The sequence below is a fragment of the Lotus japonicus genome, chromosome 4 (assembly GCF_012489685.1).
Source record: "Lotus japonicus ecotype B-129 chromosome 4, LjGifu_v1.2".
In the NCBI taxonomy this organism is placed as follows: Eukaryota; Viridiplantae; Streptophyta; class Magnoliopsida; order Fabales; family Fabaceae; genus Lotus; species Lotus japonicus.
This window is the reverse complement of record NC_080044.1, coordinates 77,206,758-77,231,725: the sequence shown is the minus strand read 5'-3', so window position 1 is coordinate 77,231,725 and position 24,968 is coordinate 77,206,758. Positions and strand designations below refer to the sequence as shown.

Sequence of the window (24,968 nt, the reverse complement as noted above, 5' to 3'; positions counted from 1 at the left end):
CAAGCGAAAAAGTAAAACTATATAAAGCTATATAAGAGTCAGTGACAAATTATAGATGTTTCCACCTATTCGAAAAAACCATCACTCTCATTTTTACAAGAATTTAACTTGCTTATTGAACCGATAGTTTGTTAGTTAAAGTTGTAAAAAACGTAAAAAGCATATAAAGAGCATAAATTTGTAACCTAGTTTAAAGAATTGTTTCATTTTAACATATAAGCTATTTTTTTTTATCTAAATAACTCAAAATTTACATTGGCTTTAATCATTATAATTTTACGAAATCCCATAATTTTTAATATGTTTAATTATTATTTTCTAAAATACATATCAAAATATTCAAAATATTATTTGGTCTAAAGTTTATTTTAGTCTATATTTAACTTTGTGTGATATAACAAATCTCGCCCCACCACATTGAAAGCTAACGCGCAAACGCCATTGACTGACTTGGATTGTAGGTGCTGCTAAGTAAACCCCAAGTCTTCAATGGAAAGCGAAATTGCCGCATCAATTTCCCACGTTACCATCTAATCAAGCCACAGTCCATGCTGGAAAATCAAAACAACAAGCATCACACTCAGTTCACTCATCATATCATAACCTTAATTGCATTCATTCACAGCCTTGTATATCTCAAAACAAAACTCCTCTGTTTTTCACCCTGTTTTGTTTCGCTAATCATGGCTTTCCATCACAGAAAATTGCTGCACCACAAAATTTCAGCACCAACACCTTCCCCTCTTCAACCACCACCAATTTTACTCCCAAAGCCACTGTTCCCTCTTCCATTCACTTCCCACAGTTTCCACCATTTCAAACTCAAAGCACTTCCACTCGCCATGGTAATCATAGCTTCCATGTGTTGCATGTTCACGTTTCTTTGCTGCGTCTCCATCATCATAAGAAGGTACTATTCTTCAAGGAGGAGATATATCAATAACCAGAGAAGCAGAACAACCACGCCGATTTTGTTCGATGTGAGCGGCGATTCTTCTCCGGTTTTCGATGATGGCGTGGAGTCGCCGGCGCTACAGTTTGTTGACCACCCCATATGGTTAATCCGCACGGTGGGTCTCCAACAATCGCTAATCGATTCGATCACGGTATTCAAATACAGAAAATATGAAGGGTTTGTTGATGGAACAGAGTGCTCTGTTTGCCTCGGCGAGTTTGAACAGGACGAGAATCTAAGGCTCTTACCCAAGTGTAGTCACGCTTTTCACATCCCCTGCATCGATACCTGGCTTAGATCGCATAAGAATTGTCCCCTGTGCCGTGCCCCTGTGATCAATGATTCTGCTGATGGTAATGGAAGTGGGGGTGGTGGTGGTGTAAATTCAAACGTTTCTGGTGAGACTCAGAATGAGAATCAAGAGACCCATATTGAGGATTTTGATGCTGAGGTAGGATCAGAGGAAAGTGAGATGACTGGAGATGATGATTCTGGTGTATCATGTACTAGTGGAACAAATTTTGATAAAGTGTTGCCTAATTCATTACCAGAGGAATTGGAAGATGAAGTTCAGCCTCTAAGGAGATTTGTTTCAATGGATTCATCTTCTTCTTCTTCTTCAACAATATTTCATGATGTGATTGATTCAGTTTCTGATCGAGAGAGCTCTGATACTGAATTTGGTGAGATAAATTGTAAGGGAGTGAGCATTGGTAAGCATGGTAGTGGAAGTTCAAACGTTTTCAATCTGGCTTCAATTGGACGTGCGTTGCAGAAGAGGCCTGTGTCAATGAGAAGATCGTTTTCGCATAACAGGAAATCCTTGTTTTCTAGACACTCCAGGAGCCAGAGCTTAACTCTTCCTTTGTAATATACAAAGCATGGTTGTATCAATTTTGACACCCTAAACCTTGCCAAAATTGGTTTTAGCCGAGACAATTGTAAAAGAACTCCTATTCTTTTTTGGGTTTAGTTTAATCGTGAACCAATTATATATTTTTGGATTTTCAAGAGATGTTCTTACTAAATGTATTAGAGAGTAGTGGCTTATTCGTAGCATTGGTGAAGCAGGGCAATTCCATGGAGTGATGTATCAGATTTGCTGAATTTCACTCCGTTTGATATGCTTGTTGAGCTTGGATCGTTGAGGTTTTTCGTTTCTCAGTGGTTAGTTCTTGTTCGCCATGCCTCACATCGTTGCTCCTCTTTGCCTCTTTTTGCTTCTGGTGATTTTTGAAGCTGCTCTTTGGTTTTGTGGTTCTTCTCTTGGGTTTTTTAGCTGCTCCTCGCCACCGTGGTTCATGCTTTGAAGATGGATGTTGAATCCTGTTTTGGTCGATTTTGTCGTCGAATCTCTTCCTCGTTGGAGGCCATTGATGAGTCGGGTCTTTTTCCTATTAGAGACCTCTCCCAGTCGGTGTTGTTGGATGCTGCTTTCTTAGGCGTTAGAGCATGTGTTTATGCTTGTGGGGTTTGCGTTCGAGGTGTTTATAAGTTTTTTTTGATGTTTGATTCAGTTTTTGAAAACACTTTTTGTCGGCTTGACTACTATACTTGTATTAAGAAGAGTTGTTTCTCAACATATAATATCTAAAAAAAAAACTTTTACCAATTGAGAGCATGATAATATGGTAATAACTTGCATTTGAGAGATATTGTTAAGGATTCACTAATCCTTATGGGTAAAATAAAGAAATAAGTCTCCCTTTGGATTAAGAAAAAAAAGTATTAGATAATATATAAATACAAAAATTCATACTCATTACCTAAAAGTTTTGCATAATATATGTGATGTCTACCACTAATTTAATTTACTCTTTGAATGTGGTGCCAAGAAAAATATTGGTGCCCTTTATTCGAAATTTTCATTCATCTTTCAAATAGCAGGATCAGTAAATTATAAGGAAGAAAATGATTCAATGGTGAAGAATGTTCGGGCGTTTCCCATGATTTTATCAATAGTTATATTAAAAGTTACGGGCACCTTAACAACAACAGCGCATCAGGTTCTATGGTGTAGTGGTTAGCACTCTGGACTTTGAATCCAGCGACCTGGGTTCGACTCCCGGTAGGACCTTTTTTATTTCATTTTAAATATTTTTTCTCTTTGACACCAAAGGGGCTAGGAATGTTGAGAAAATGGATTTTCCCTTTTGAAGAAAAACATTACTCCTACTTAAACTAGATAAACATTATACATTGTGGTTGGACATTGCATCAATGATTATGATACTCAAACTTTCTAGTTTCTAGTGCATGTGCTATTCATTCATGCAGGTTACAGAAATACTCACCCATCAACCAGAGTTTCAACTACTTGCATATTCAGGTTTTGATGCCACTGCTTGCTTCTTGGTTATTCCCCCCCTACTTTAAGCATGTTTCAATCAGCTTTTTTTTCCTCATAATCAGTTCTGAAGAAACTTTGACGCTAATCACATAAATTTCTCCTCACAATCAATTTTGGCTTCAAAATCAACGAATTTCAAAACATGCACTTTGTCATCTAATTCATGTTGCTCTAGTAATTGTTTGGTACAAGTGCAACAAATGCTGGATGTGTGATCCAATGCCTCTTATTATGTATACTCATCTTCCCAACAAAAATTCTACAAAAAATTGAGTTCATAACAGAATGTTTAAATTGCTGTCCGCAACCGCCGCAATGTAAATGATCTTGAAGTTTCCATGGCATCACGACCTCATTTGCAGCTACATTGACCTGCGTTTATCTGCAATCCCATAACACAACTGCATCGGAATCGCAATTTAACACTGTCTTTCAGACAAAAATGGGATGAAAGTTTGATCTTCATAGCCATCTCTTATAAACCATTATGTAAAGTCTCTTAACAACCTGGCCAATAGTGAAATATCCCAGAAAAAGAACAACCAAAAACCCAAAAAATGAGACAGGTAAAACAATGAATCCCATGACCTTCCCAATGGGTGTGAATGGAAATGCAATTCCAATAGCAGAAACCACAAGAGTGGAACAAATCACTGGCCAAGAAGCAACATCCTGTATGAAAGGGACTTTCTCTGTCCTAATCAAATGGATGATGAGTGTCTGCATGAGAAGACCCTCAATAAACCAAGCTGAATGGAAGAATTTATCTTCCAAGTCATCATAAGACTTGTAATAGAACCAGAGAAACAAGAGTGTTGCAACATCACAGAGAGTGCACACAGGTGCATTCCACAATATGAACATTGGTAACCCTTTCCCTGAAAATTTGTGAGGAGTCTTCACATACTCTTCATCCATCTTGTCCCAAGGGATAGCAATTTGTCCCACACTGTATATGAAATTCTGAGTGAGAAGCTGCCTAGCTGTTAAAGGCTCATTCCTGAGTAAAAGTGATGCTATGAGGAGTGAAATCACACTTCCCAAGTTGGCAATCACTGACATCTTCACATACTTCATTGTGTTCCCAAATGTGAGTCTTCCATGCTCCACTCCTGCAACTAGCACATTGAGATCTTTCTCTAGTAAGATTATATCTGCCATGTCTTTGGCAATTGCAACACCTGAGTCCACTGAAATGCTTACATGGGCAGCATCAAGAGCAAGTGAATCATTCACTCCATCTCCTAAGAACCCAACAATGTGGTTTCCATTTGTCTGCAAGGATTGAACCACTCTTAGTTTCTGAGTCGGGGTGAGGCGAGCTAGCACTGTGGCTGTTTGGACAGTTTCATGGAAAGTGTCTTGGTCTAGTTGCTCTAGCTCTGGCCCTGTGATTACATGTGTGGTTTTGATTCCAACTTCTCTGCATACCCTTGTTGCCAAACTGAGAGAGTCACCGGTTAGAACCTTTGCTTGAACTCCCATCTTGGCCAACTGAAACAGTGCTTGCTTTGCTGAGTCCTTTGGTGGGTCAAAAAATGTTACCAGGCCAAGAAACATCATGTCTCTTTCAAAATCCTCACAACCTCTCCTGATTCCATTACTTGTTTCACATGTTTGCTGCTGCATGTCACATAAATTGAAATTGATAGTGAGACATGTTATAATATATAACAATTATCGCGTCTTCAGCAAACAACTTCAGATTTTAGGATAGCTGGTTATGACTACTTGATGTAGAGTTCGATTAATGAGTTCTTGTGCGAAAAGGGTGAGGGATGTGTTGGAAATATAAACAGCTTGAGCTTCAGGCACGGTTGGTTCATAGCAAAATGGCACAACCGCTTAGGTGATCCTAATCTTGTTAAGCTATCTGATATGCAAAGTGAGTGTCATTGGCATGAAAAGAAAGAAAATAATGATAAGTTGAAAAGAAGGTAAGAAGACATTAATTTGGAAAAGACTCACCATTTCCAGCTTCCTTATAGCTACTGCTATAACCCTTAACCCTTCATTGCTCAATTCTTCAGACAGATTCAAAATCCTCTGGTAGTCATCTAAAGAGAAGGTGGAAATTCCATCTTTATCAAAATTCTCAATAAAAGAACAAACTCTCATGACTTCCTCCAATGCTCCTTTTGTTACCATGTACCTGCCAAAGAACTGGGAGTGCATGTCTTCTGTTTCTAAGATGACAGATACTCTTCTTCTTATGAAGTCAAAAGGAATCTCATCTACCTTCCTCCACTTGGATGGTTGAAATCTGAATCCATTTGAATATACATGTGCCATGATTGCATCATCCAAAGGAAAATTATGATCAGTCTTGAAGTAAGAACTAAGGAAAGCAAAGCGCAGAACTTTTTCTTGGGGTAAACCTCTACAGTCAAGATGATTAACCATGATTGCATGATTCATTGTGAGGGTGCCTGTCTTGTCAATACAAAGGATATCCCTGCAACACTATAAAATGTAAGTGCATAGTAGAAGAGTTTGCTAAAAAGATGCATACTTGAAGCAAAACAAACCACTCATCACATGCCTTGCAAGTTTTTGGACCCTAAGTTCTCATTGTTGATGATGCAGTTATTGTTAAACTAGATTCTAGCATATCTATTTAGAAGTTTGCTCCTAATTTAGACCCAAGCATCAAGATAATAGAATGCTAGGATCTTTTTCTCAGAATCAATTATATGGATCTCAGAAGCTACTTACAGAAGTTTCTCACCAGAATTGATTCTGACTTTCGAATCAATTGTAGAATAATTACGAAACATGCACTAAATCATCAATCAGTTGATTTTAATGTGAATTTGTACTCACATTGATCCCATCTCGCGTATAGCTGTTAAGCTTTTTACTATACATCTGTCTTTAGCCATAGCAAGGGCTCCTTTTGCAAGGCATGTGTTGATGATGAGGGGTAGCATCTGAGGATTGAGTGCAGATGCTACTGTGATCGCAAAGAGAATACTTTTGCTCAAATCAAGAGATGATGTGTATTCTGTCACAAACATGACTGTAACAACCACTAGCATAACAGAAATAAGCATGTAAAATATCCATTTGAGACCCTTTTCAAAGTCATCTTGTGGCTTCTTCTTCCCAACCTTGGAAAACATGGTGCTCAAGTAAGTATTGGATCCAGTTGAAATAACTAAGCCTGTTCCAGTACCTGATACCACGTTTGTACCCTGCAATGTTCATAATAGCTAGTCACTTCCAAGAAAAGTTCTCTGTTATTAAGCTGACAATATCTGTTTGGGAATTCAATATGTTTTAAGGCCAAAATATCATAAAGGTATGGAAAATTACAAAATTATAAACTGAATCTGTTTGGTACTTTGTGAGATGTAACTCTAAACTGAAGATATAACTTTCATTGCATGGTTTTAAATTGCTCATGATTTTGGAGGTCTCTGATAAAAACCCAGGGAGAACCATACATAGCCCTTTGACTAGGGCCGAGCAAACGCCGCAATGCAGACATCACCACCCGCACTGCTCGTTTGCAGCCGAGAGACATGGTGGAAGGCACCGATATCAATTGATAAAAACCTTCCGAGAAGGCGAGAACCATACCACAAAAGCCAACTGTTGGAGAGCCCAAGGCTTGTAAACCCCACATTAGAATGTCATACTTCCAATGTGGGACTCAAGTTACAAATCTTGCAATTGAATCCTAACTGTCTCCATGACTGCATCGCGATGGTAGTCGCATCAGCCTCATGTGTCCTTAATTTTCCACAGTATCAAGATTCACGGCCGCGACTCCAATTTGAAACCTTATTCCATTGAAACAAAACAAGGAAGGGGGTTTGAATTACTAACCATAAAGCAGATGTTCTTTAAATCTAGTAAAGGTGTGCTGTGATCTTCTCTAACATCAGCAGTTTTTTCCGTTGTCCAAGACTCCCCAGTTAATGAGGCCTGGCTGTTAAAAAGGTATCAAATCACCATCTGATATTCAAATCATCAATAAAACCACCAGATTTTCAGTTGACATACCTTACAACAAGATGTGTTGAAGATAACAATCTGATATCCCCTGGAAAGAGGTCCCCAGGTTCAAAAATCACAATGTCACCAGGAACTACATCCCTGTGATCAACTTGAACCTTCAATTCTGTCTGCACAACTCTACCGGCACATCTTTGAACTCGCACCGGGCATCTCAAAAATTCTGAAAGCCTCTTAGCTGCTTTCGAGCTGCTATATTCCTATGAACCACGGTAAAGGTGCAAGATAAGAGGAGGGAAAGGGAAGAGAAATATTTCTTCATTCAATTGAACCAAGTAATGTAGAAATTCATAGTCATACCTGATAGAAACGGAGGGAGACACTGATGAAAACCAATATGAGCATGATGGATCCATTTGGATAGTCACAGGTGATGAATGACAGAGCAGATAAAACAATGAGAATCATGTTGAAAGCGTGGAAAAGAGCTTTCCATAGAAAATGCCACCAGCTTGGAAAAGAATAATCAAATGGAACGTTTGGACCATTTTCTTGCAGCCTGCTCTCAGCTTCAGTGAATGTTAAGCCTACACAGAAATTGAAGAACATTGTTAACAGAGAAAGATACACAATCTTATAACATGTTTGGCTTCACGAATTGCACATAATTGAAGACACGTTAACTCACGTTAAGACTTGTTTCTAACAAGAATTGATTCTACAGAATTTCACAGTGGAAACAAACGTAACATGCTATTAATCGTGACAATGTAGTGTCACAAGAGAGGATTCAAATTCATTTGCTTTTAGTGCCAGTAGCACATGAAACATGCGTTTAGGACCACATTTTGTGTCCATAAATTTTGAAAGGTATCAATGTGTAATTGTAAAAGTACTGCAGAATACAGAAACTTGCCTCTTTCTGTGGACCTAACATACTCAAAGACCAAGTTTTTGTCAGACTGGGCCAAGGTATATAGCCAAGAGTAGACTTTCTCTTCCTCTTCAGTTCGTGAGCCCCCATCAGGTTTCCCTGCAATTGAGCTCAACCCACATAAAAAAAACATACTATGATAGTAACTGCTAAATATATGTTTGGATACCCGTTGAAAGCAATGAAAACAGTTACGAGATAAATAAATAAACGATATTCTTCTTATGTATTGAGATGAAAGTTCGTTCACGTTACATTCACCAGTTATGCAAACACACACTTCTATCTGGAGAGAAGTACATAAGAGGGAGAAAATGGAAGGAAAGAGGGTAGAAAAGAGAAGCTATGGTTCTGAAGCATACTTTCATAGATGAGGCGCCGCAGAAATCCTAAGACTGAATAGGGGAATCGATCTTTCTGGCGATGTGGTTTGTTTACAAGAGTTTGGCTTATGGAGTTTGAAAGAGGAAGCTTGTAGTGGTTATTCGCACTAGCAGAGAAAAGGGTGGAAACTTTGGTTCTTCCCATTGAAGGTGCTTTGAATTAATGGGAGAGAGATGAAGGAGAGGGTTAGGGGGTTGAGAAAAAGAATGCAGCATGTTGTTGAATGGTTGGAGGATGGAGATTTGAAAAGAGGATAGACAGAAATTTTGAGAAGGGTGCATCTTTTTTTTGTTGTTGTTGTTGACAATCTTCATACTTTGTGTTCCATTTCCATGACTCTATCTACCATGCTACTGATGACAGTTAGGTGAGGGGCATATATATGAACAAAATTAGTTATGTTAGTTAGGCATTACTTACCCTTATACTGGTAAGTGACATTTGTAGTTGCGTCTCTCTCAATATCTGAATAACAGTTCCGAAGAACAAGTAACTAAAAATAGATTTAATCAAATTTTAAGTAATATGCACACATACTATGAAGTACTGAATAAAAATATGGATTGTGTAATTAAACTTATTTTTTCATGGCGAAGTTCTATGATACCCTCACGGATTATATGGTATGATACAGGTCACACGTGGGCTAATAAAAAACTTACACGTGTCTAATTTTTGTTTTCTTATGTTTTCCTGTGTTTAATAACTAGAGAGGGGGTAGTTGGCAAAATTAACAACTTGAGGGAGTTAATGAAATGAAGGGTTTATTTATGTTCCATTCCTAGATAGGTAAAAGATCAAGTTCACTCTAGGAGCAAATCTTATTGAGCTTGCCTAGCGGGCTTCTTTTCTGGTCGAATTCGAAGTTTATGATCGGCTAAGTATCTACTAAGGGTATGTTTGTTTAAAGCCCAAACGTCTGTTTGTACTTTTAAGAAATCACAATCTCGAATTCGAATCACTTGAATGTTAAAGAAAAAAATTGTTATGTTTACATTCAGTTGGATACAATCCAAAAACAGACATACACTTAACCCTGGAATTTTGTCATAGTTTCATGCAAACCAATACTTGAGTTCGTTAAAAAAATCTATAATTTACTTTCTAAACTTCGAGCCAAAAAAAAAACTTATGTAGTCTTTTATTCACTTCATCTTCTCCCACATCAAAAGCATGGTGGAAGCAATTGCTCTGACGACCCATGGATCCACCCTCGACCAGGGGCGGACTTGGGGATGTAAAAATGGGGCAATCTCCCCCTAGAGAAGCAATTTTCTTTATAAATTTAAATGTTATTTTTCAATTGTGTTGGGACTTGTTGGTAACATCATTGAAATTTAATAATCACAAAGGAAATGAATGCATATATAAATTAATCATACTTTGTCTCCAAAAATTGGGTTATATACCGGATCTTTTTGGACTTCTGCTTTAAATATGAAGCGATGAAGCTGTAAAACATGGACGCAAATTCGCCAAGATTGCTTTTATGCAATAATTGTAACAAGGGGAATATTATGAGCTGTCAATAAACTGTAAATTAAAATGCTTTTGTTCCTCGCATTTAAGGAACATATGATATTTATTGTGTTGATCAATTTATTATCTGAAGACATTTCTCTCAGTCAGGAAAAGACTTAAACAAAGTTTATCGTGGAATGAATGATAGGTCTCTGTCTTTCTCTTAGGACTTAATACAAGCCTTATAAATTTCTTTTTTATATACACATACTAACTTTGTCATTCTTTCCCTAAAAAAGTTTATCATCCTTTTTTAGAAAAAGAAAGAAAGAAAGAAGCAGCTGAGAAAATGACAGGAAAAATCGCATGCAAGCCACAGAGGAGAAAAATGATCAAAGTATTATTTGGAATTAAGACAAAACGTACACTATTCACTCTTTCCCAAAAGTGAAATGAAGAAAAGTAATCAAAATGAATAATTTCCATAAATGAGAAAAGTCCAAAGAAAAAAAATGATTTGTAGCATATGTATAGTGCATAATCCAAATGACATCATTATAATAAAACATTTTGCTTTCGAAAAAACATCCAACAATGATACACATTAAAAAAAAAAAAAGTCATCAGAATTTTTTTTTTTTTACAAATTTTTTTAAACACTTATTTTAAATTCTATTAGTCCATTTTGATGTAAATGTTTTCATGGATTGAAAGAGTATATATTTTGGTTTAAAAAAAAACATTAAATAACCATTATTGGTAAGAATTAAAATAAGTAATGTAGACTCAAACTTAACTTCTGTGATAATGTACATGAAGAGTAAGTGAATTTTCTTCCTCCACTAATTAGTACTGAAACTACAAAACTCAACTTCTGTGATAATCAACTATCAATTTTAGATTTCATAAGTGAATTTCATATAAAATTACCTGTTATGAATCAATTCTATATATAATTTCACAAGGATTAACTTTAACTATATTAATTCTAGCAACTTTGATACAAACATATATACACTTGCTGACTTAATAAGAGGAAAAAAAAACAATAATGTTCCTAAAATCAGATAAAATGAGAGATATACATAATAGATGTAATATGAAACGAAGATAGATAAAAAAAAAAAAAAAAGTGACGTTGGTGGATGTAGACTCTAAAAAGTAAAAAGAGTTAAAATGGGTAAAGCCATGATACTCTGGTCGACATGTTGACCATGGTAATTAAGCATGGCTCAAAAAGGTAAAGGATGTGGAGGAAGAAACAAAAGGTCATATTCATCACATTCACCTTGATCTAAAAAAGAAAATACTAAGCTCCTGATCAATATCTCCCTCAGGATGAATCAGATGAAAAGATTCACAATCAGACGAGCCACAAACCCTTTGAAAGCTGGCTCTAAGATACATAAGCTCATCATCTTCTAATTGACGCACGCCAGTTCCCACAACCACCGAACGCATCAACCTCAGCGCTTCAATATCGGTTTTCGAAGGCCTGCGCTTAACCGCATAACCCACTTTTCTTCCATTGCAGTACATGGTCCATAGAGGAGTGGACAAAAGTGATTTTGCAGGGTAATTTCTTTCATCAGTATTGCTGCTCTCTAACGTGATTCTGAGTGTTCCTCCTCTCATTTCCTTGGCCAAAGTGCTTGTTGGAACTGCGAGTTCTAGGAGGAGAATTGGGTTGGTGGTGGAGTTGGCGTTTTCTTGGATGCAGAAGTTGATTTTTCCTCTGCGGTATCCGAATATTGTGCCGGTGATGGTGGTGGAGGTGGTGAGTGATGATGAAGAGTGCTTGTTGGAGTTATGGAGGTATTTTTCTGATATTGCATAATCGTGGTCGTCTTTGATGATGGTGGCACAGTTGCAAGTGGGGATTAGAAGTTGCATGAGAGAACGTAGCAGCCTCCATGATCGAACTTGTTTGTGGCAGTCCACTGTTGTTACTCCAGTGGCCATGTGCTTGCACTCTAGCTAACTGGTGTACGGTATATAGGGTTTGTTTATACTTATTTATAGATGATGTATAGCCACCCCATCAAGTCATAAAGTTTCATGAATGAATAAAGAGGGTATGTTGCATATAGCATGATGTGTAGTGCACTATTGATTAGTTGGGAAATAGCTAAAAAATCAAAACATTTTTTTGTCTATGCATACTTTATATGATACAATCTATTCAAGTAGGAAATATAAGTGCTGATACATATATATACATGTGACATCAGACATACTAAATTTTGTTGGAGTTTTAACCCCGATAATACTTTAAAGCGGTTAAAAACTATCACAAAACAGTATATTTAAAGGATGTTGTAGGAAAGTATTTCTTTATTAATATTTTTCGCATAATTATACACATATATATAGTGAGGTTGAATCTTCCGGTGAAGTTTTTATATACACAAAACTTAATTAAATATGATATTTTGCTTAAAAGTAATCAAACATGTTTCACATGACTCAACCTCTCACTTATAATGATTAGAAATTTAAGTGTATTTTTACATGCTATCTATTATATTTTACAATGGAGATAGGTAAACCATGCCAATAGTAAGTGCACCCACTTTTATAACGGATTTAGTTAGACACAAAGTGAAAAGTTTAAAATACTCATAAAGCACGTTTTGTGGCAGCCTAAAACTACTATAAAAGTGAGTGTTGCGGGCGTCTTGAAGTGCTTAGAGGTACATCGATTATTAATATTTATTTTAATGGTGTGTGGTAGAATATTGAAATGGAAAATGATTCTTACACATTTGCTTAATGCATACATCTAATAGACATCTATAGCAAGAAATGAATTGAAGAGAAAAGAAAGAGTAGTGGATAAATATGTGAGATGTGATAAGATGAGAGAAATAGAGAAAAAATGTGGTGTTAGTGACGTGTCTACATTGTTTGAGTATCTATGTGTTATACTGGTATTGAGCCGATGATTGATATAACTATGGTGACGACTTCTTATGTTAAAAGTCTTTCAAGCAATGTTGTAACCAAACGTCGTGTCCCGTTGATCAGTCCAACGGTGGTGCAAGTATTTCGAGGCTTGCAGTTGAGATTGACTCACACTTGAGGGGAGATTATTGTAATATCAAGTGTGAGTAAGTCTCACATCGAAAGGAAAACCTAGTGTTGAACAGTTTATAAGTGAGATGACTCATACACCTAACGCCTTCAGGTTTTAGATGAAAGATGTGATATTCAATCTACTTATGATTTGCTCTTTAACCCAATGCGATAATTCACTCTAATTTTATGCATTTCTATGTGAAGTGGAAATATAGTGAATGGTGAATGAATCATACCTCAATAAAAAATAAATAGGGTGGATGATCATAACCGTTTGTTTACTTTTTGTGATGCTTTCTTTTAGTTTTAATATTTAATTTAACGGTTGACCTCATACACACTTGTTCAAAAGAAATCCACAAATTCACGGATCACAAAGGGTATGTGTCGATGATTTGTTTGAAGTTAGCCAATCAGGTTCAGTATTTTTTGGGTGCCAATAATCTAATGCAACCCTGTTTTTAGATTCTGAAACAACTCATGCATGCGCTTTCACTAACACTTTCCCCTGCTTTTCTCATTTCGTTTGTGGGTACGCATATAGATACCTGGAGCACGCTGGATCAACCATAGCAGAAACTAATTAATATGCAAATCAATAATTAAGGTCCTCTATTATGTTAATCTTTAAGTGAAACTCTGTTTCCTGCCACTGAGAAATTAAGCAGAAAATTTGGGATAGAGAAATCCGTACCACAAACGCATCAATTCACTATCATTCAATCATTAGGCCATTAGATTTTGGACCATAAAACTCCAAATTCATACACAACTGTTAATCTGTAATTTATAATATAAACACACGCACGAGAGCATCTTTATGTGCTTCTTTTTTTCTCAATGATAAGACCTGCTTCACCAAAATTAAAGGGGAAAGAAAAAACAATGTTCATGTCGGGATTAAAATCATAGCAGACCCACAAAAGCAGCACTGAATCATATTTCACTGTATTGATTTGCAGCAAAACCCATGTGAGACGAACTTTGGAGGCTAAAAATAATGTGGATCTTTTAGCTTTCTAGCCTGGTTGCTCCCACTCTTGTCCTCTGCTTTCCTTTTTTCGTGTATCTTGCTTCAAACCGACACGTACCAGTTCTTTAATTTCTTTCTTTTTATATTATGTGATATGTGAGAGCCTCCATCAAGATGGAGAGGGAGAGTAACCGATCAAATTGGGGAATTTTTTCAAGGGAGGGAAATACCATATGTCCTAAGAATGGGCTTTCACTCTTATAATGGGCTCTCTACATTCTTCAGGTTGGGTTTTTTTCAAGAACGAGTAAGCCTATGGACAACATGCATCTCCCTTTGAACAAGCGTCATGATTCGATGCATCTTTAATTCAATGAAAATTCAAAAGCTTGCGAGACAAGCGAACCAAGCATAATGGCTTTCATCACTAGCATGTTTCTCTAAGTCGTGGGGGTTGAGTACTATCATTTATATGTTTGCACGAACCTCTCTCATTCCCTTTTTTATTATAGTTAAAATTATCTCAAGTATATGAAGGTCATCCTAACCTTATAATAGATATGTGTGTACTTAGGGCTTGATGAGGAGGTGTGAAGTGACCAACTAACTACGATGTCCTTTAACCTTTTTCGTGAACAATCTCGAATCGTGATACTTATATATGTTAATGTTTTGTTGAAACTTGTAAAAAAACCAATAACTCACCCTCTACTTTCTCATCTAGGCATGACAGTCAAATCTAACTCAACTAGTCCTTATTATATGATTTATTTAAAAATGTATATATGTATGTGAATAAGACTAAAAAAAATAGATTATGGGCTCCTCACGGATTTTCTCGAACCCCTATAAGAATGAGGTAAGATATCATATATATAACCACCTCCCTTCAAAATGTCTGCCCCTGCGAGATGGGGGCTGAGAGAGTTAAACTCGCCCCACCCCTACCCTCTCATTACCATGCCTATAATTTAGAACAAAGAAAATTGTTAGAGAAGTAATATAAAACTATTCATGTGGCCCCTTACCCAACAACTTAAGTTTTTAGGATAAATGATTGTTTGACATGTATGAGAGCCTCTATGACCAAACAGTCCAGAGTTTGATTCTTTACGCCCTCAATTCTTCTAATAAAAAGAATTAAAAAGCACACGGTAGGTAGACCTGTGCATTCTCCACGCTTCAAGCCCAAATGCTCTTGCGTGAGGGGGCGTGCTAGAGAAGTATTATAAAACCATTCATACGACCCTTACCGAACGATTTAAACTTTTAGGATAAATAATTGCATAGCAAAAATAATAAACTAGAAGAAAGTGTCAAAACCCTTTAAGTTATATGGCATGACTGTATGAGAGTCGTACCCTTTATTTAATAGCAAATAGATACACGATCTGGACATTCTAGACAAGGGACAATCAACTGGTACGTTTACTTCTCAAAAGAAAAGATTACTAGTATGAGATTAGTTTAGTTTCACAGGAAGCTTCAGCTACGGGTCAACCATGCTCTGCATCTTGATCAGTCAATTGGTTAAGTTTATAAATATCAATATGGAGACAAAAATACATTACCAATTGACTTTTTAGCTTCACAAAATACTCTTGTTAATATTGGCCAGCAAAAAATAACACTAGTTTAACTGGTAAGACCCTCGTTAGTCATTACTCATTACGAATGCATTATGCAATGGGAAAAGAAAAAAAAAATTACTTATATACGATATGCGCAAAGTCAAATGAAATTTTCTAACAGCGTTTTGATTGTAGAATATAAAAAACACCTCAGTGGTAATACGTTCCAAGATTAATTAACCACAATGTGTCTTTGTGGTTGGTTTCATTCCTTAATTATAAGGTTGGGGTGAGGGTTCGATTATCATCCATAAAAATAAAGTGTAACTAAATATATACTATTTAGTGGGTGTTTGGAAAACTTATTCAGAATTCACGTTTGGCCCCGATTCACATTTTCAGAAGCAAGAAATAGCTACTTTGAGATTTCTGGATCCACATTTGGCCTCTCCAGATTTAAAACCAAACACACAATTAATACAATTAATACGAGAAAAACAATAGCTGTTGATACTTTTAACTAAAAAAAAATACATCATACATTCAAAGAATTAATTAACAATAGCTGTTCATGTATCTGATGTGAATGTGACTGTTGAACAAGAAGAGCAAATGTGAAATGAAAATGAAATATGCATAAACAAATAAAATCTGACAGAACATTAAATTTCCATAATAACACTGGGCCTCTCCTCCTCCATAGCTAAAGCTTATCACACCTTTTTCAGCATCAATTTTCAATAGAGCTTTGGTGACTGCGTGTGAGTGAGCGGTGACTGTGTTTCTTTTGTCAGTTTCAAACCGCTACAAAAGATTCATAACTAAAGGATGACAAAACTCACCGACCTTATAGGCATACTCAAAGACAAAGCGTCGCAGAGCAAGGCCGCGTTACTCTCCAAACGCGCCACCCTCTCTCTCTTACGCGCCACTAGCCACGACTCCTTCACTCCTCCCACTCCAAAGCAGCTCTCCACCCTCCTCACCTACGGAAACGGCTCACGCGCCATCGCATCCGCCGCCGTGGAAGTCCTCATGGACCGCCTCCAGGGAACAAACAGCTCCGCCGTCGCCCTCAAGTGCCTCATCGCCGTCCACCACATCATCACCCACGGCAGCTTCATCCTCCAGGACCAGCTCTCTGTTTACCCCTCCGCCGGCGGTAGAAACTACCTCAACCTCTCCAACTTCCGGCGCAACACCGATCCCACCTCATGGGAGCTCTCTTCCTGGGTGCGGTGGTTCGCGCAACACATCGAACAGCTTCTCTGCACCTCCAGGATCATCGGATTCTTCCTCGGAAACGCTGATTCCGATAGCGACAGCGGCGAGAGAGTGTCGGGTCTGACAAACTCCGATTTGTTGGCGGAGCTTGATTCTTTGGTGGCGGTGGTTGAGGGGATTTGCAAGAGACCGAACGCTGGTTCCAGCAGAGGGAACAAATTGGTGGATGAGATTGTGAAGCTGGTGCGTGGGGATTGGGTGGTGATTCAAACCGAGGTGTGTGTTCGGATTCGTGAGTTCGGGGAGAGATTGGGGTTGTTTGAGTTTGGGGAGGCGGTGGAATTGGGTTGTTGTTTGAAGAGATTGGCGGAGTGCAGGGAGAAGGTGACGGCGTTGGAGGCGGCGGAGGCAGAGAGGTTGTGGGATTTAGCGACGGAGTTAAGGGGGAGAATTGCGGTGGCGGTGTTCAAGGAAGGGGGTAAGGTGGTGAAGGAGGGAAGAAAATGCAGAGTCAGTGAGTCAGATCGGTTTTCTCGTGGAGTTCTCAATTCCCATGATGGACTCAGGTTTCCCTCTGAAAGGTTTTTGTGAGCATTTGTGTATTGTAATTGTGAATACTACAACAAAGCCATTTTTCACACATTTCTTGTGATAGATATACACACTTGTATGCAATGGGGAAAGTTTTTGTTTGTGTAGGATTGATTGCATTATGGAGATAATCAGAATTGTTGGAAGACTTGTGAGAAGAAACAAATCAATACTCGTTGTCATGTGTGGAATATAAATGTAGAGAACAAATATGTAGCAAATGAGAAGTTGAGATGGATCTTTTATGGGTTTAGGGTAAATTATGAACGGTTAAAGTTAACAGTAATTTGAATTATTGACAGTTTAATTAATAATTTTAGTTATTGATATTTGATATCCTATGGTTGGTTAGAATGACACATGTTCGTCGATATTTGCCATCGGCGGTGGTGCCCCTCTTGTGCAATGATTTAGTTATTTAGTTTTCTGTTGTTGTTTCATTCCATTTGTAACAAAAAAAAAAAGAATGACACATGTTCGTCGATAATTTAAAATTACTAATATTCATGACTTTCAATAAAGTCATAAATTTATTAACAATAATAAATGTCCGTAATTTTCCACAATATTACCAAGTACTTGACCAACAATAATTTTTTTATTTTATCTAGACTTGTTACCGTTGAACGACTATTGATGGCTTGGTAGTTATAAACCTACCATTTTACGACAATGTTGTGGTTGTCGGTAGTCGCGTGTTTTTTAGTGATCATTGAAGCCTTAATACTCCTCTTAGAGTTTTGATGTTTGCATATAGGATATGAGGTAACAACTATGTATGCTACAAATTTGTAAAAAAAATGATTCTTCTGAACATTGTGTTAGTCCTCCATACATTGAGATAGGGTGAAAACCGATGAGTGACCTCCTAAGACACGCTTTGTTTTCTTCAAAAGACTTGGATAGGGACCAACTTGAGGATGACCAAGCTATATTTGATGTGGATATGGACCGACTTTCAAAAGACAGATGACCGAGGGCGTCAAAGCCTTGTCCTAGAAGACCGACGTCTTGCCATCAATTATTCAAATCCTCACTATTACAGGAATGTCATTTATGTATATTTATGTCATGCTTAAATATGGTGGCGACATTAGTATATTCCAACGATTATTAGATCAGAACAAGAATGAAGGAGAAATATAAGGGATGGGTAAAATGTCTCAGCAATGTCATAAAGTAGGGTATGATGTATAAAGAGTGTTCCTGAGTCAAATTGTATTGATTCTTGCAAAAAAAAGATAGAGTTTTTTGTGTGAACATGATACCTCAAAATAAGTACAACGCGACAACCTCTCAAGAATTCTTCTACCACCTCCAAAAGAGAGAGTTTTAGTTTTCTACATTCCTGTAGATAATGGTAGAGTGTTAATCGCCATACTTAGTGCTCTAATTATTTGATATAGATGGAGTGATCTTCTGTCTGAGAGCGTGAAAGTTCGGGTATCCCTCCTCCCGTTGCTGCTCCTGCTCCCTCTGCTGGCGGCAACTTCACTCGGGCGACTAAGGCCTGTTTATTGGGCAAATATGTGGGTATGGTGTTTCCGGAAAGCGATGAGGAGGCTATTCGTGGTTTGGCAAAGGAGCTTAGAGAGAATTGACATGTTGACTTGTAGGCGTTTGGTACCCGGCTCCTGGGTTTTGGTTTTGGTTTTGGGGCTTTGTGTGTGCTTGGTGTTGGCGTAGGTTTTTGGCTTGAGCTTGTCTTGTTTTCTCTATGTGGGTTATCTTTGTTCTTTTGGGTTGGTTTTGCGTCTTTCTTTTTTCTTTCCTCCCTTTGTGGGATTGCACTTTCCTTTGATTTTGAATAAATCCCTTTTGGTCTAAAAAAAAAATAATATACCCTAATCACACAACTTTACATGAATAGTCAATGTGCCCAACATCAAGATTTGCTACCTAATTTGCTTGGCCGATTATGTGCCCAAAAAGCCCATGTGTCTAAAAAGCCCACGCTCTCTTCCTCAATGGAGCATGTACGACTTTAATGAACATGTGAAGTTGAGGCGAATCATTTGTTCGTCCTAGAAAGGCAGTATTTTAATAGATAGACTTGGTTTGGTCTCTGATTCTGTAGCTGATGTATTAATTCCTTATGAGTTACGATTAAGTGTTTGTGTTGTGTCGTTCAGAGTCAGGTCGATGATGATTCATTCTGCGTCTCTTGCGCGTAGACTTTGTTCTTGCTTTTGTAATTGACACAGAGAGTAGTGCGGCTTATCTTGGTTGTTCTCTAGTATTTAATTTTGGAATTGACAGGGGAACTATCCTTCACTAAATTCATCCACATCCATATGCTACATATGGCAGTAATAGAGGCCTTTTCCAGTAAAATACCATCATGACTCTCCTTCTGCGTGTATCATTGATTTGATTTTTCCACTAATAATCAAATGGATTAACAATTCATAAATATAATAATATCATTTGTTAAAATTAGTATTTAAAAGACTTATGCAGTAACTTATATTTTAATGAACTAAAAGGTAACAGTACATATTTTAAGGATTAAATTACAAGTTTATTTCATTAGCCCTCCTCCTACATACACGCAATGAATTTAAGACTCAATTCTTCGGAGTTGAACAACTCTTGTAGTACATGTTTTCTACTTTTTTGAACTCACTTCATATTCTATTTTTCACGGAGTTAACAAATTAAATAAAGAAAAGTACATCAGACAATAATTAAGAGAACAAGTCATTGGGAAATCCTCAACCCGGACTTGGAAAAGAGATAGAAAAGTCTGCCTATCCATAAAACCTCCTGCAACATTAATTATAATGACTCTTCACTTTAGCAAAATGACAAGATGAATAAATTAGATGACAAATGGCAATGCAATCTTAAACCTCCAATACACATTTTGAGTTTTCCATATTTAATTGATATGAAATCAATGTCAGTTTCTTATTTAATTCTCTTTTTGGTTTACGCCATCAAATTATTTATTAATATTAAAAAAATTAAAAAAAATTAATATTTCTAAATCATCATTAAAACAATTCTATATATATATATATCAATAGATTAATTTCAAAAACTATTGAAATTAAATTTATAATAGGCTTAATTCCACTTTGGGCCCCTGATCTTTCAAAAATGAGCAATCGGGGCCCCCCGTATTTAAATGTAGCGGTCAGCCACCCTAACGTTTCAAAAACGTGCGATCGGGGCCCTTCTGTTAAGTTCCGTTAGTTTGACCAAACAGAGCAGTGATGTGGATTTTCTTTTTTATTTTAAGATTAAAATTTTTACCCAGAAATTTCCCACTCAATACACAAACCCAATTCCCCCAAATTTTACCCTAATTTCACCTCAATCCTAACTTAGCAAGCAAGAGAAGAAAAATCGAGAGGTCCCTGTAGTTCATTCATTTATCTATAGTGAATTAATTAATTAAGGTTTCACTAATCAAAATAATTAATCTGGTCAATTAGCAATTAGGCAGACAAATTTGAGCTCTCTCCTTCTTGAAAACCCTAGAACTCACCATCTCTCTCACCTAGCCACCGCCGCCCTTCATCCATGGCTGCGCCGCCACCACTACCTTCGACGAAGATCAATCGGCTCCATAACCACTCGCAACTAAACCCCCACTGCACCCCAATCCACAAACCTAGTCCAACAATCTTCTCCACATAACCTAAACACCAGAACCCATAAATCCCCAGATGCAGATCCATTGTCCAAGGGAGGAAAGGATGGGAAGGGAAGTTCAGATCTTTCTCCTCCTGATTTCGATTCCATGGCGTGAGAGAAAGAAGAAATTGAAACGCTGTTGAGGCGGCTCACCACCATCACCATAACGACATCCCCACCGTCCCTTACACCCCACTCCGCTGCAAGTCATGCTCCTCCCTTCTCAACCCCTTCTGCATCGTCGACTTCAACGCCAAGATATGGATCTGCCCCTTCTGCTTCTCCCGCAACACTTTCTATCCTCACTGCGCCCAAATCCAGAGGAGAGAGCGAGAGCGAGATCGAGAGAGAGAGAGCGAGAGAGAGATGCAGAGGAGAGAGCGAGACCGAGAGAGCGAGCGAGTCTGAGAGATTTGGGGTTGTGGGGTGGGGTGATGTTGGGGTGAGGTTGAGGAAGCCATAGAAGGAGGAAGGAGGAAGAAGAAAGAAGAAGAAAGAAAAAGAAGCGTGAAAGAGGAAGAGAGAGGTTCGAGTGTGAGAGAGAGAACTGAGAGGGGTAATTTTTGGGTAAAAAAATAATCTTAAAATAAAAAAGAAAATCCACGTCACTGCTCCGTTTGGTCAAACTAACGGAACTTAACATAAGGGCCCCGATCGCACGTTTTTGAAACGTTGGGGTGGCTGACCGCTACATTTAAATACGGGGGGCCCCGATCGCTCATTTTTGAAAGATCAGGGGCCCAAAGTGGAATTAAGCCTTTATAATATTGAAAAAAACGATATTAAAAATGTCTAGACAAAAGAAAATTCTCACTTTTGTTGTGACTTTTTCCATGGTGTCAAAGCGAGTATGATTTTGATTCTTGTTTGTTTCCCATTCTTGGAGTAACATCAATTTGAGCTAACCCAATTATTGTTTTGAAATTTGATATAAGCTAGTAAGAAGACTGATTCAGACTAATAAGTTGTTCCAGTCTTGCTCAGAGTATCTAGACTACAATTTGCAAGATGGAATCGTTCCACTGCTAGCCACATGTATAGCGTATAGTTATTATGCCATTTGAGTTGCCATTGTCGGATATCTGAAATCAAGGGTATTATTGGAACACACCATATATATAAAACAAGCAAATTTCAACAAACCTTGTGTTAATTTCTCATTTTTAGATTATTAGAGTAACATATATATGTGACTCAAAGATGTTCTACATTGTATAAGTAAGTATATAATTAGGCTTAATTGCAACTTTGGTCCCCGACGTTTACCAATACCATGATTTTGGTCCCCCACCTAATTTAATTACATGGATGGTCCCCGACGTTGTAAGCCGTGTGCAACGTTAGTCCTACAGTTTATTTCTTAATGGAGGAGGCTTACGTGGACGTCCAATTGGAGAGAGAAAGGAGGTATGAGGAGAGAGGGAAGCACGTGAGTATCACGTGACCCTTATCTAAACTCATTATACCCAAACCCCTGACCTCCCTAGAACGAAGAAGGTAAGATGATTTAGATCTCTAGGGTTTCAGATTTGGGTATAATGGGTTCATATAAGGTTCACGTGAGTTCACGTGATACTCACGTGCTTCACTCTCTCCTCGTACCTCCCTTTTCTCTCCAACTAGACGTTCACGTAAGTCTCCTCCATAAGAAATAAACGGTAGGACTAACGTTGCACACGACCTACAACGTCGGGGACCATCAATGTAATTAAATTAGGTGGGAGACCAAAATCGTGGCATTGGTAAACGTCGGGGACCAAAGTTGCAATTAAGCCATAATTGTATATATGTGTTAAATGAGTCACTCAGTCATTACCTTAAGATTTTTATGGTGAAACTATGTGGATGATGTTTTAATTTCTTATATTAAACTTTGATATAGTATCTGAGCTGAAAATGTTTAACCTCATGATCTCAAAAAATGTTGAAATGCTTTTCAAAGAAAAAAAACGTTGAAATGAGAACGATTATACACATCAGACTATGAGTGAAACTTGCGTCCTTCTTAACTAGGAAATCAACTACAACATTATCTTCACGTAGAGTGTGATTTAATAGAACGAACCAATCTTTTTACGAAAGACTATAAATAGAGTGCATAATACTTAATAGCAACATTCTGATGGAATATCCATAAAAACGCTTGCAATAACAAATTAAATAAATAGCTAGAGTTAAGTTTGTGAACTACGAAAACCGAATTCTCAACAAATTTTCGACCCATGCCTAATTGTGACTAAAGCCTAAAAGACACCTTTAATCCTATAAGAAAATTGAGATAGACATGGTTAAAGATGTTATCTCATGACCAAATCTAGAGAGGGGTTGACCCCATAAGTCACCTTTAGTATTCATGACATACAATAATAAAAAGGTCATTATTGACATTTACTATTTTTTTAAACTAATTTATCTTTCTTTATTTTCTAAGATATCTCATAACCGATAATCATGAAACTATTCCTCCCCTCAACGATCAATTTGATGTTTATATAATTTAAGCATTTAGATAATGACTAGGATACAAAATTTTCTGTGACGGGTTCTTCTGGGGTACAATTTGGATGTTGAACAATATATTTTTTCTTTTTTTAAGGTCATTGAACAATATTCTTAGTCAGTCGTCAGTTGGTAAAATTTGTAAATAAATAATAATAATGAAAATATCGGGCCCTTGTGCGAGACGTTGGTTGTGTTGTGCGATATGGTTGGCAGTTCGAGTATATATAGGCCCACAACCGAACGAAACGGACCAAACGATGGTGACACCTCGTGGTAGGGCCCATTACACAACCAGCTTCCACCTCATTGCTACAATGGTCCCACCCCCAACGTGTTCTTCTACCTAGCAATGTTCTTAAAAATAAAAATTAATAATGTTTGACGAATATTCGTGTGATGTTAATCATATAAATAATTTCATATTCGCAATCTAAAGTTCTAAACAATCAAAACTTGTCTGATTAAGATTTAACCAATATTGTCATTGAAACTGTCGTGCCGGTATTGCATTGGATTATTCCAACCTATACAAGTGCATGGGAAGGTGCCGTTTGCCAACCAATACAATGTTTCCTATGATACCACGACGTGTTCTAGTCTTCTAAGTAAGAATAGCATAATGTTAGAGCGTGTTCCTTTCAAGCTTTCTAAAACTTGAAATATCAATACTTATCATATTTTTCCCTAGTTTAGCAAATTAACTGCAAGTGCTAAAACTTCTTTGTATAGAATCTCAATTAGTGGATAACATTTATCATAAAGATCTCTTGATGCTCATATTTAAGAATATTCTTAAAAAAGGAAAACAAAACATTCCATACTTCTATCCAATTTTATTTATTTTTATTACTTTTCCATTCTTTCCCTTATCTTATAGTAAATTTTAGATTTTATCCAATGGTATATTTTGAAAGATTTCAAAAAATACGATTCTCAAGAATATACTATATTTTTACCTACAATAAACGCCTACTTATTGATGAAGAAAAATCAATTGTACTCCTGGGGACACCTGGGGCTGGTTGCCACAAGCCACGTGTAATACCCTAGGAAAACTCCCTAATATCAAGAAATCAAATACCATATATACCCCTCTATTTAACCATTTATCACATAAAATAATGAAATAAAAAACGGTAAAGAACACAAGATAGCCAATAGTCATTAGCCAGTGAATACAAACACCGCGTGGGGAAGAGGGACCAATACTCGTAAAGTACAAATTTACGTTAACACCCCTGCGCAATTTCCAGACTGTGACATCCATTAATAAATAAATAAATAATAAATATTCCTTGATTCATTGATTGTATAATAGTATAAGCATAGGGATGAATATTTAT

The 24,968-nt window shown here is 37.2% G+C and overlaps 4 protein-coding genes and 1 non-coding gene across 6 annotated transcripts; 3 read left to right on the top strand and 2 right to left on the bottom strand.

The window, feature by feature from the left end:
• Window positions 1-430: 430 nt before the first annotated feature.
• Window positions 431-1,983, top strand: LOC130714938 (RING-H2 finger protein ATL52-like). The gene has a single exon (XM_057564920.1). The coding sequence runs from the start codon at window positions 549-551 to the stop codon at window positions 1,824-1,826; it is 1,278 nt and encodes a 425-aa protein (XP_057420903.1). The 5' UTR covers window positions 431-548; the 3' UTR covers window positions 1,827-1,983.
• Window positions 1,984-2,960: 977 nt separating this feature from the next.
• TRNAQ-UUG (transfer RNA glutamine (anticodon UUG)) lies at window positions 2,961-3,032 on the top strand. The gene has a single exon. It is a non-coding gene; the product is annotated as a tRNA-Gln (tRNA).
• A 363-nt stretch (window positions 3,033-3,395) lies between these two features.
• Window positions 3,396-8,905, bottom strand: LOC130714637 (uncharacterized). 2 transcript variants are annotated; one of them, XM_057564558.1, is made up of 8 exons: window positions 8,562-8,905; window positions 8,182-8,298; window positions 7,626-7,852; window positions 7,314-7,525; window positions 7,137-7,239; window positions 6,129-6,499; window positions 5,274-5,760; window positions 3,396-4,925 (listed from the first exon to the last, which is right to left on the bottom strand). In XM_057564558.1, exons 1-8 carry the CDS (start codon window positions 8,725-8,727, stop codon window positions 3,768-3,770), a joined length of 2,841 nt encoding a protein of 946 aa, XP_057420541.1. In that variant the 5' UTR covers window positions 8,728-8,905; the 3' UTR covers window positions 3,396-3,767. The 2 variants fall into 2 exon arrangements, with proteins under 2 accessions (XP_057420541.1, XP_057420540.1); XM_057564557.1 differs by having other exon boundaries at window positions 3,396-4,928; window positions 8,562-8,904.
• Window positions 8,906-11,302: 2,397 nt separating this feature from the next.
• On the bottom strand, window positions 11,303-12,149 carry LOC130713760 (protein MIZU-KUSSEI 1-like). The gene has a single exon (XM_057563555.1). It carries the CDS (start codon window positions 12,004-12,006, stop codon window positions 11,329-11,331), a length of 678 nt encoding a protein of 225 aa, XP_057419538.1. The 5' UTR covers window positions 12,007-12,149; the 3' UTR covers window positions 11,303-11,328.
• Window positions 12,150-16,327: 4,178 nt separating this feature from the next.
• Window positions 16,328-17,588, top strand: LOC130714239 (putative clathrin assembly protein At4g40080). The gene has a single exon (XM_057564136.1). The coding sequence runs from the start codon at window positions 16,495-16,497 to the stop codon at window positions 17,479-17,481; it is 987 nt and encodes a 328-aa protein (XP_057420119.1). The 5' UTR covers window positions 16,328-16,494; the 3' UTR covers window positions 17,482-17,588.
• Window positions 17,589-24,968: the final 7,380 nt, after the last annotated feature.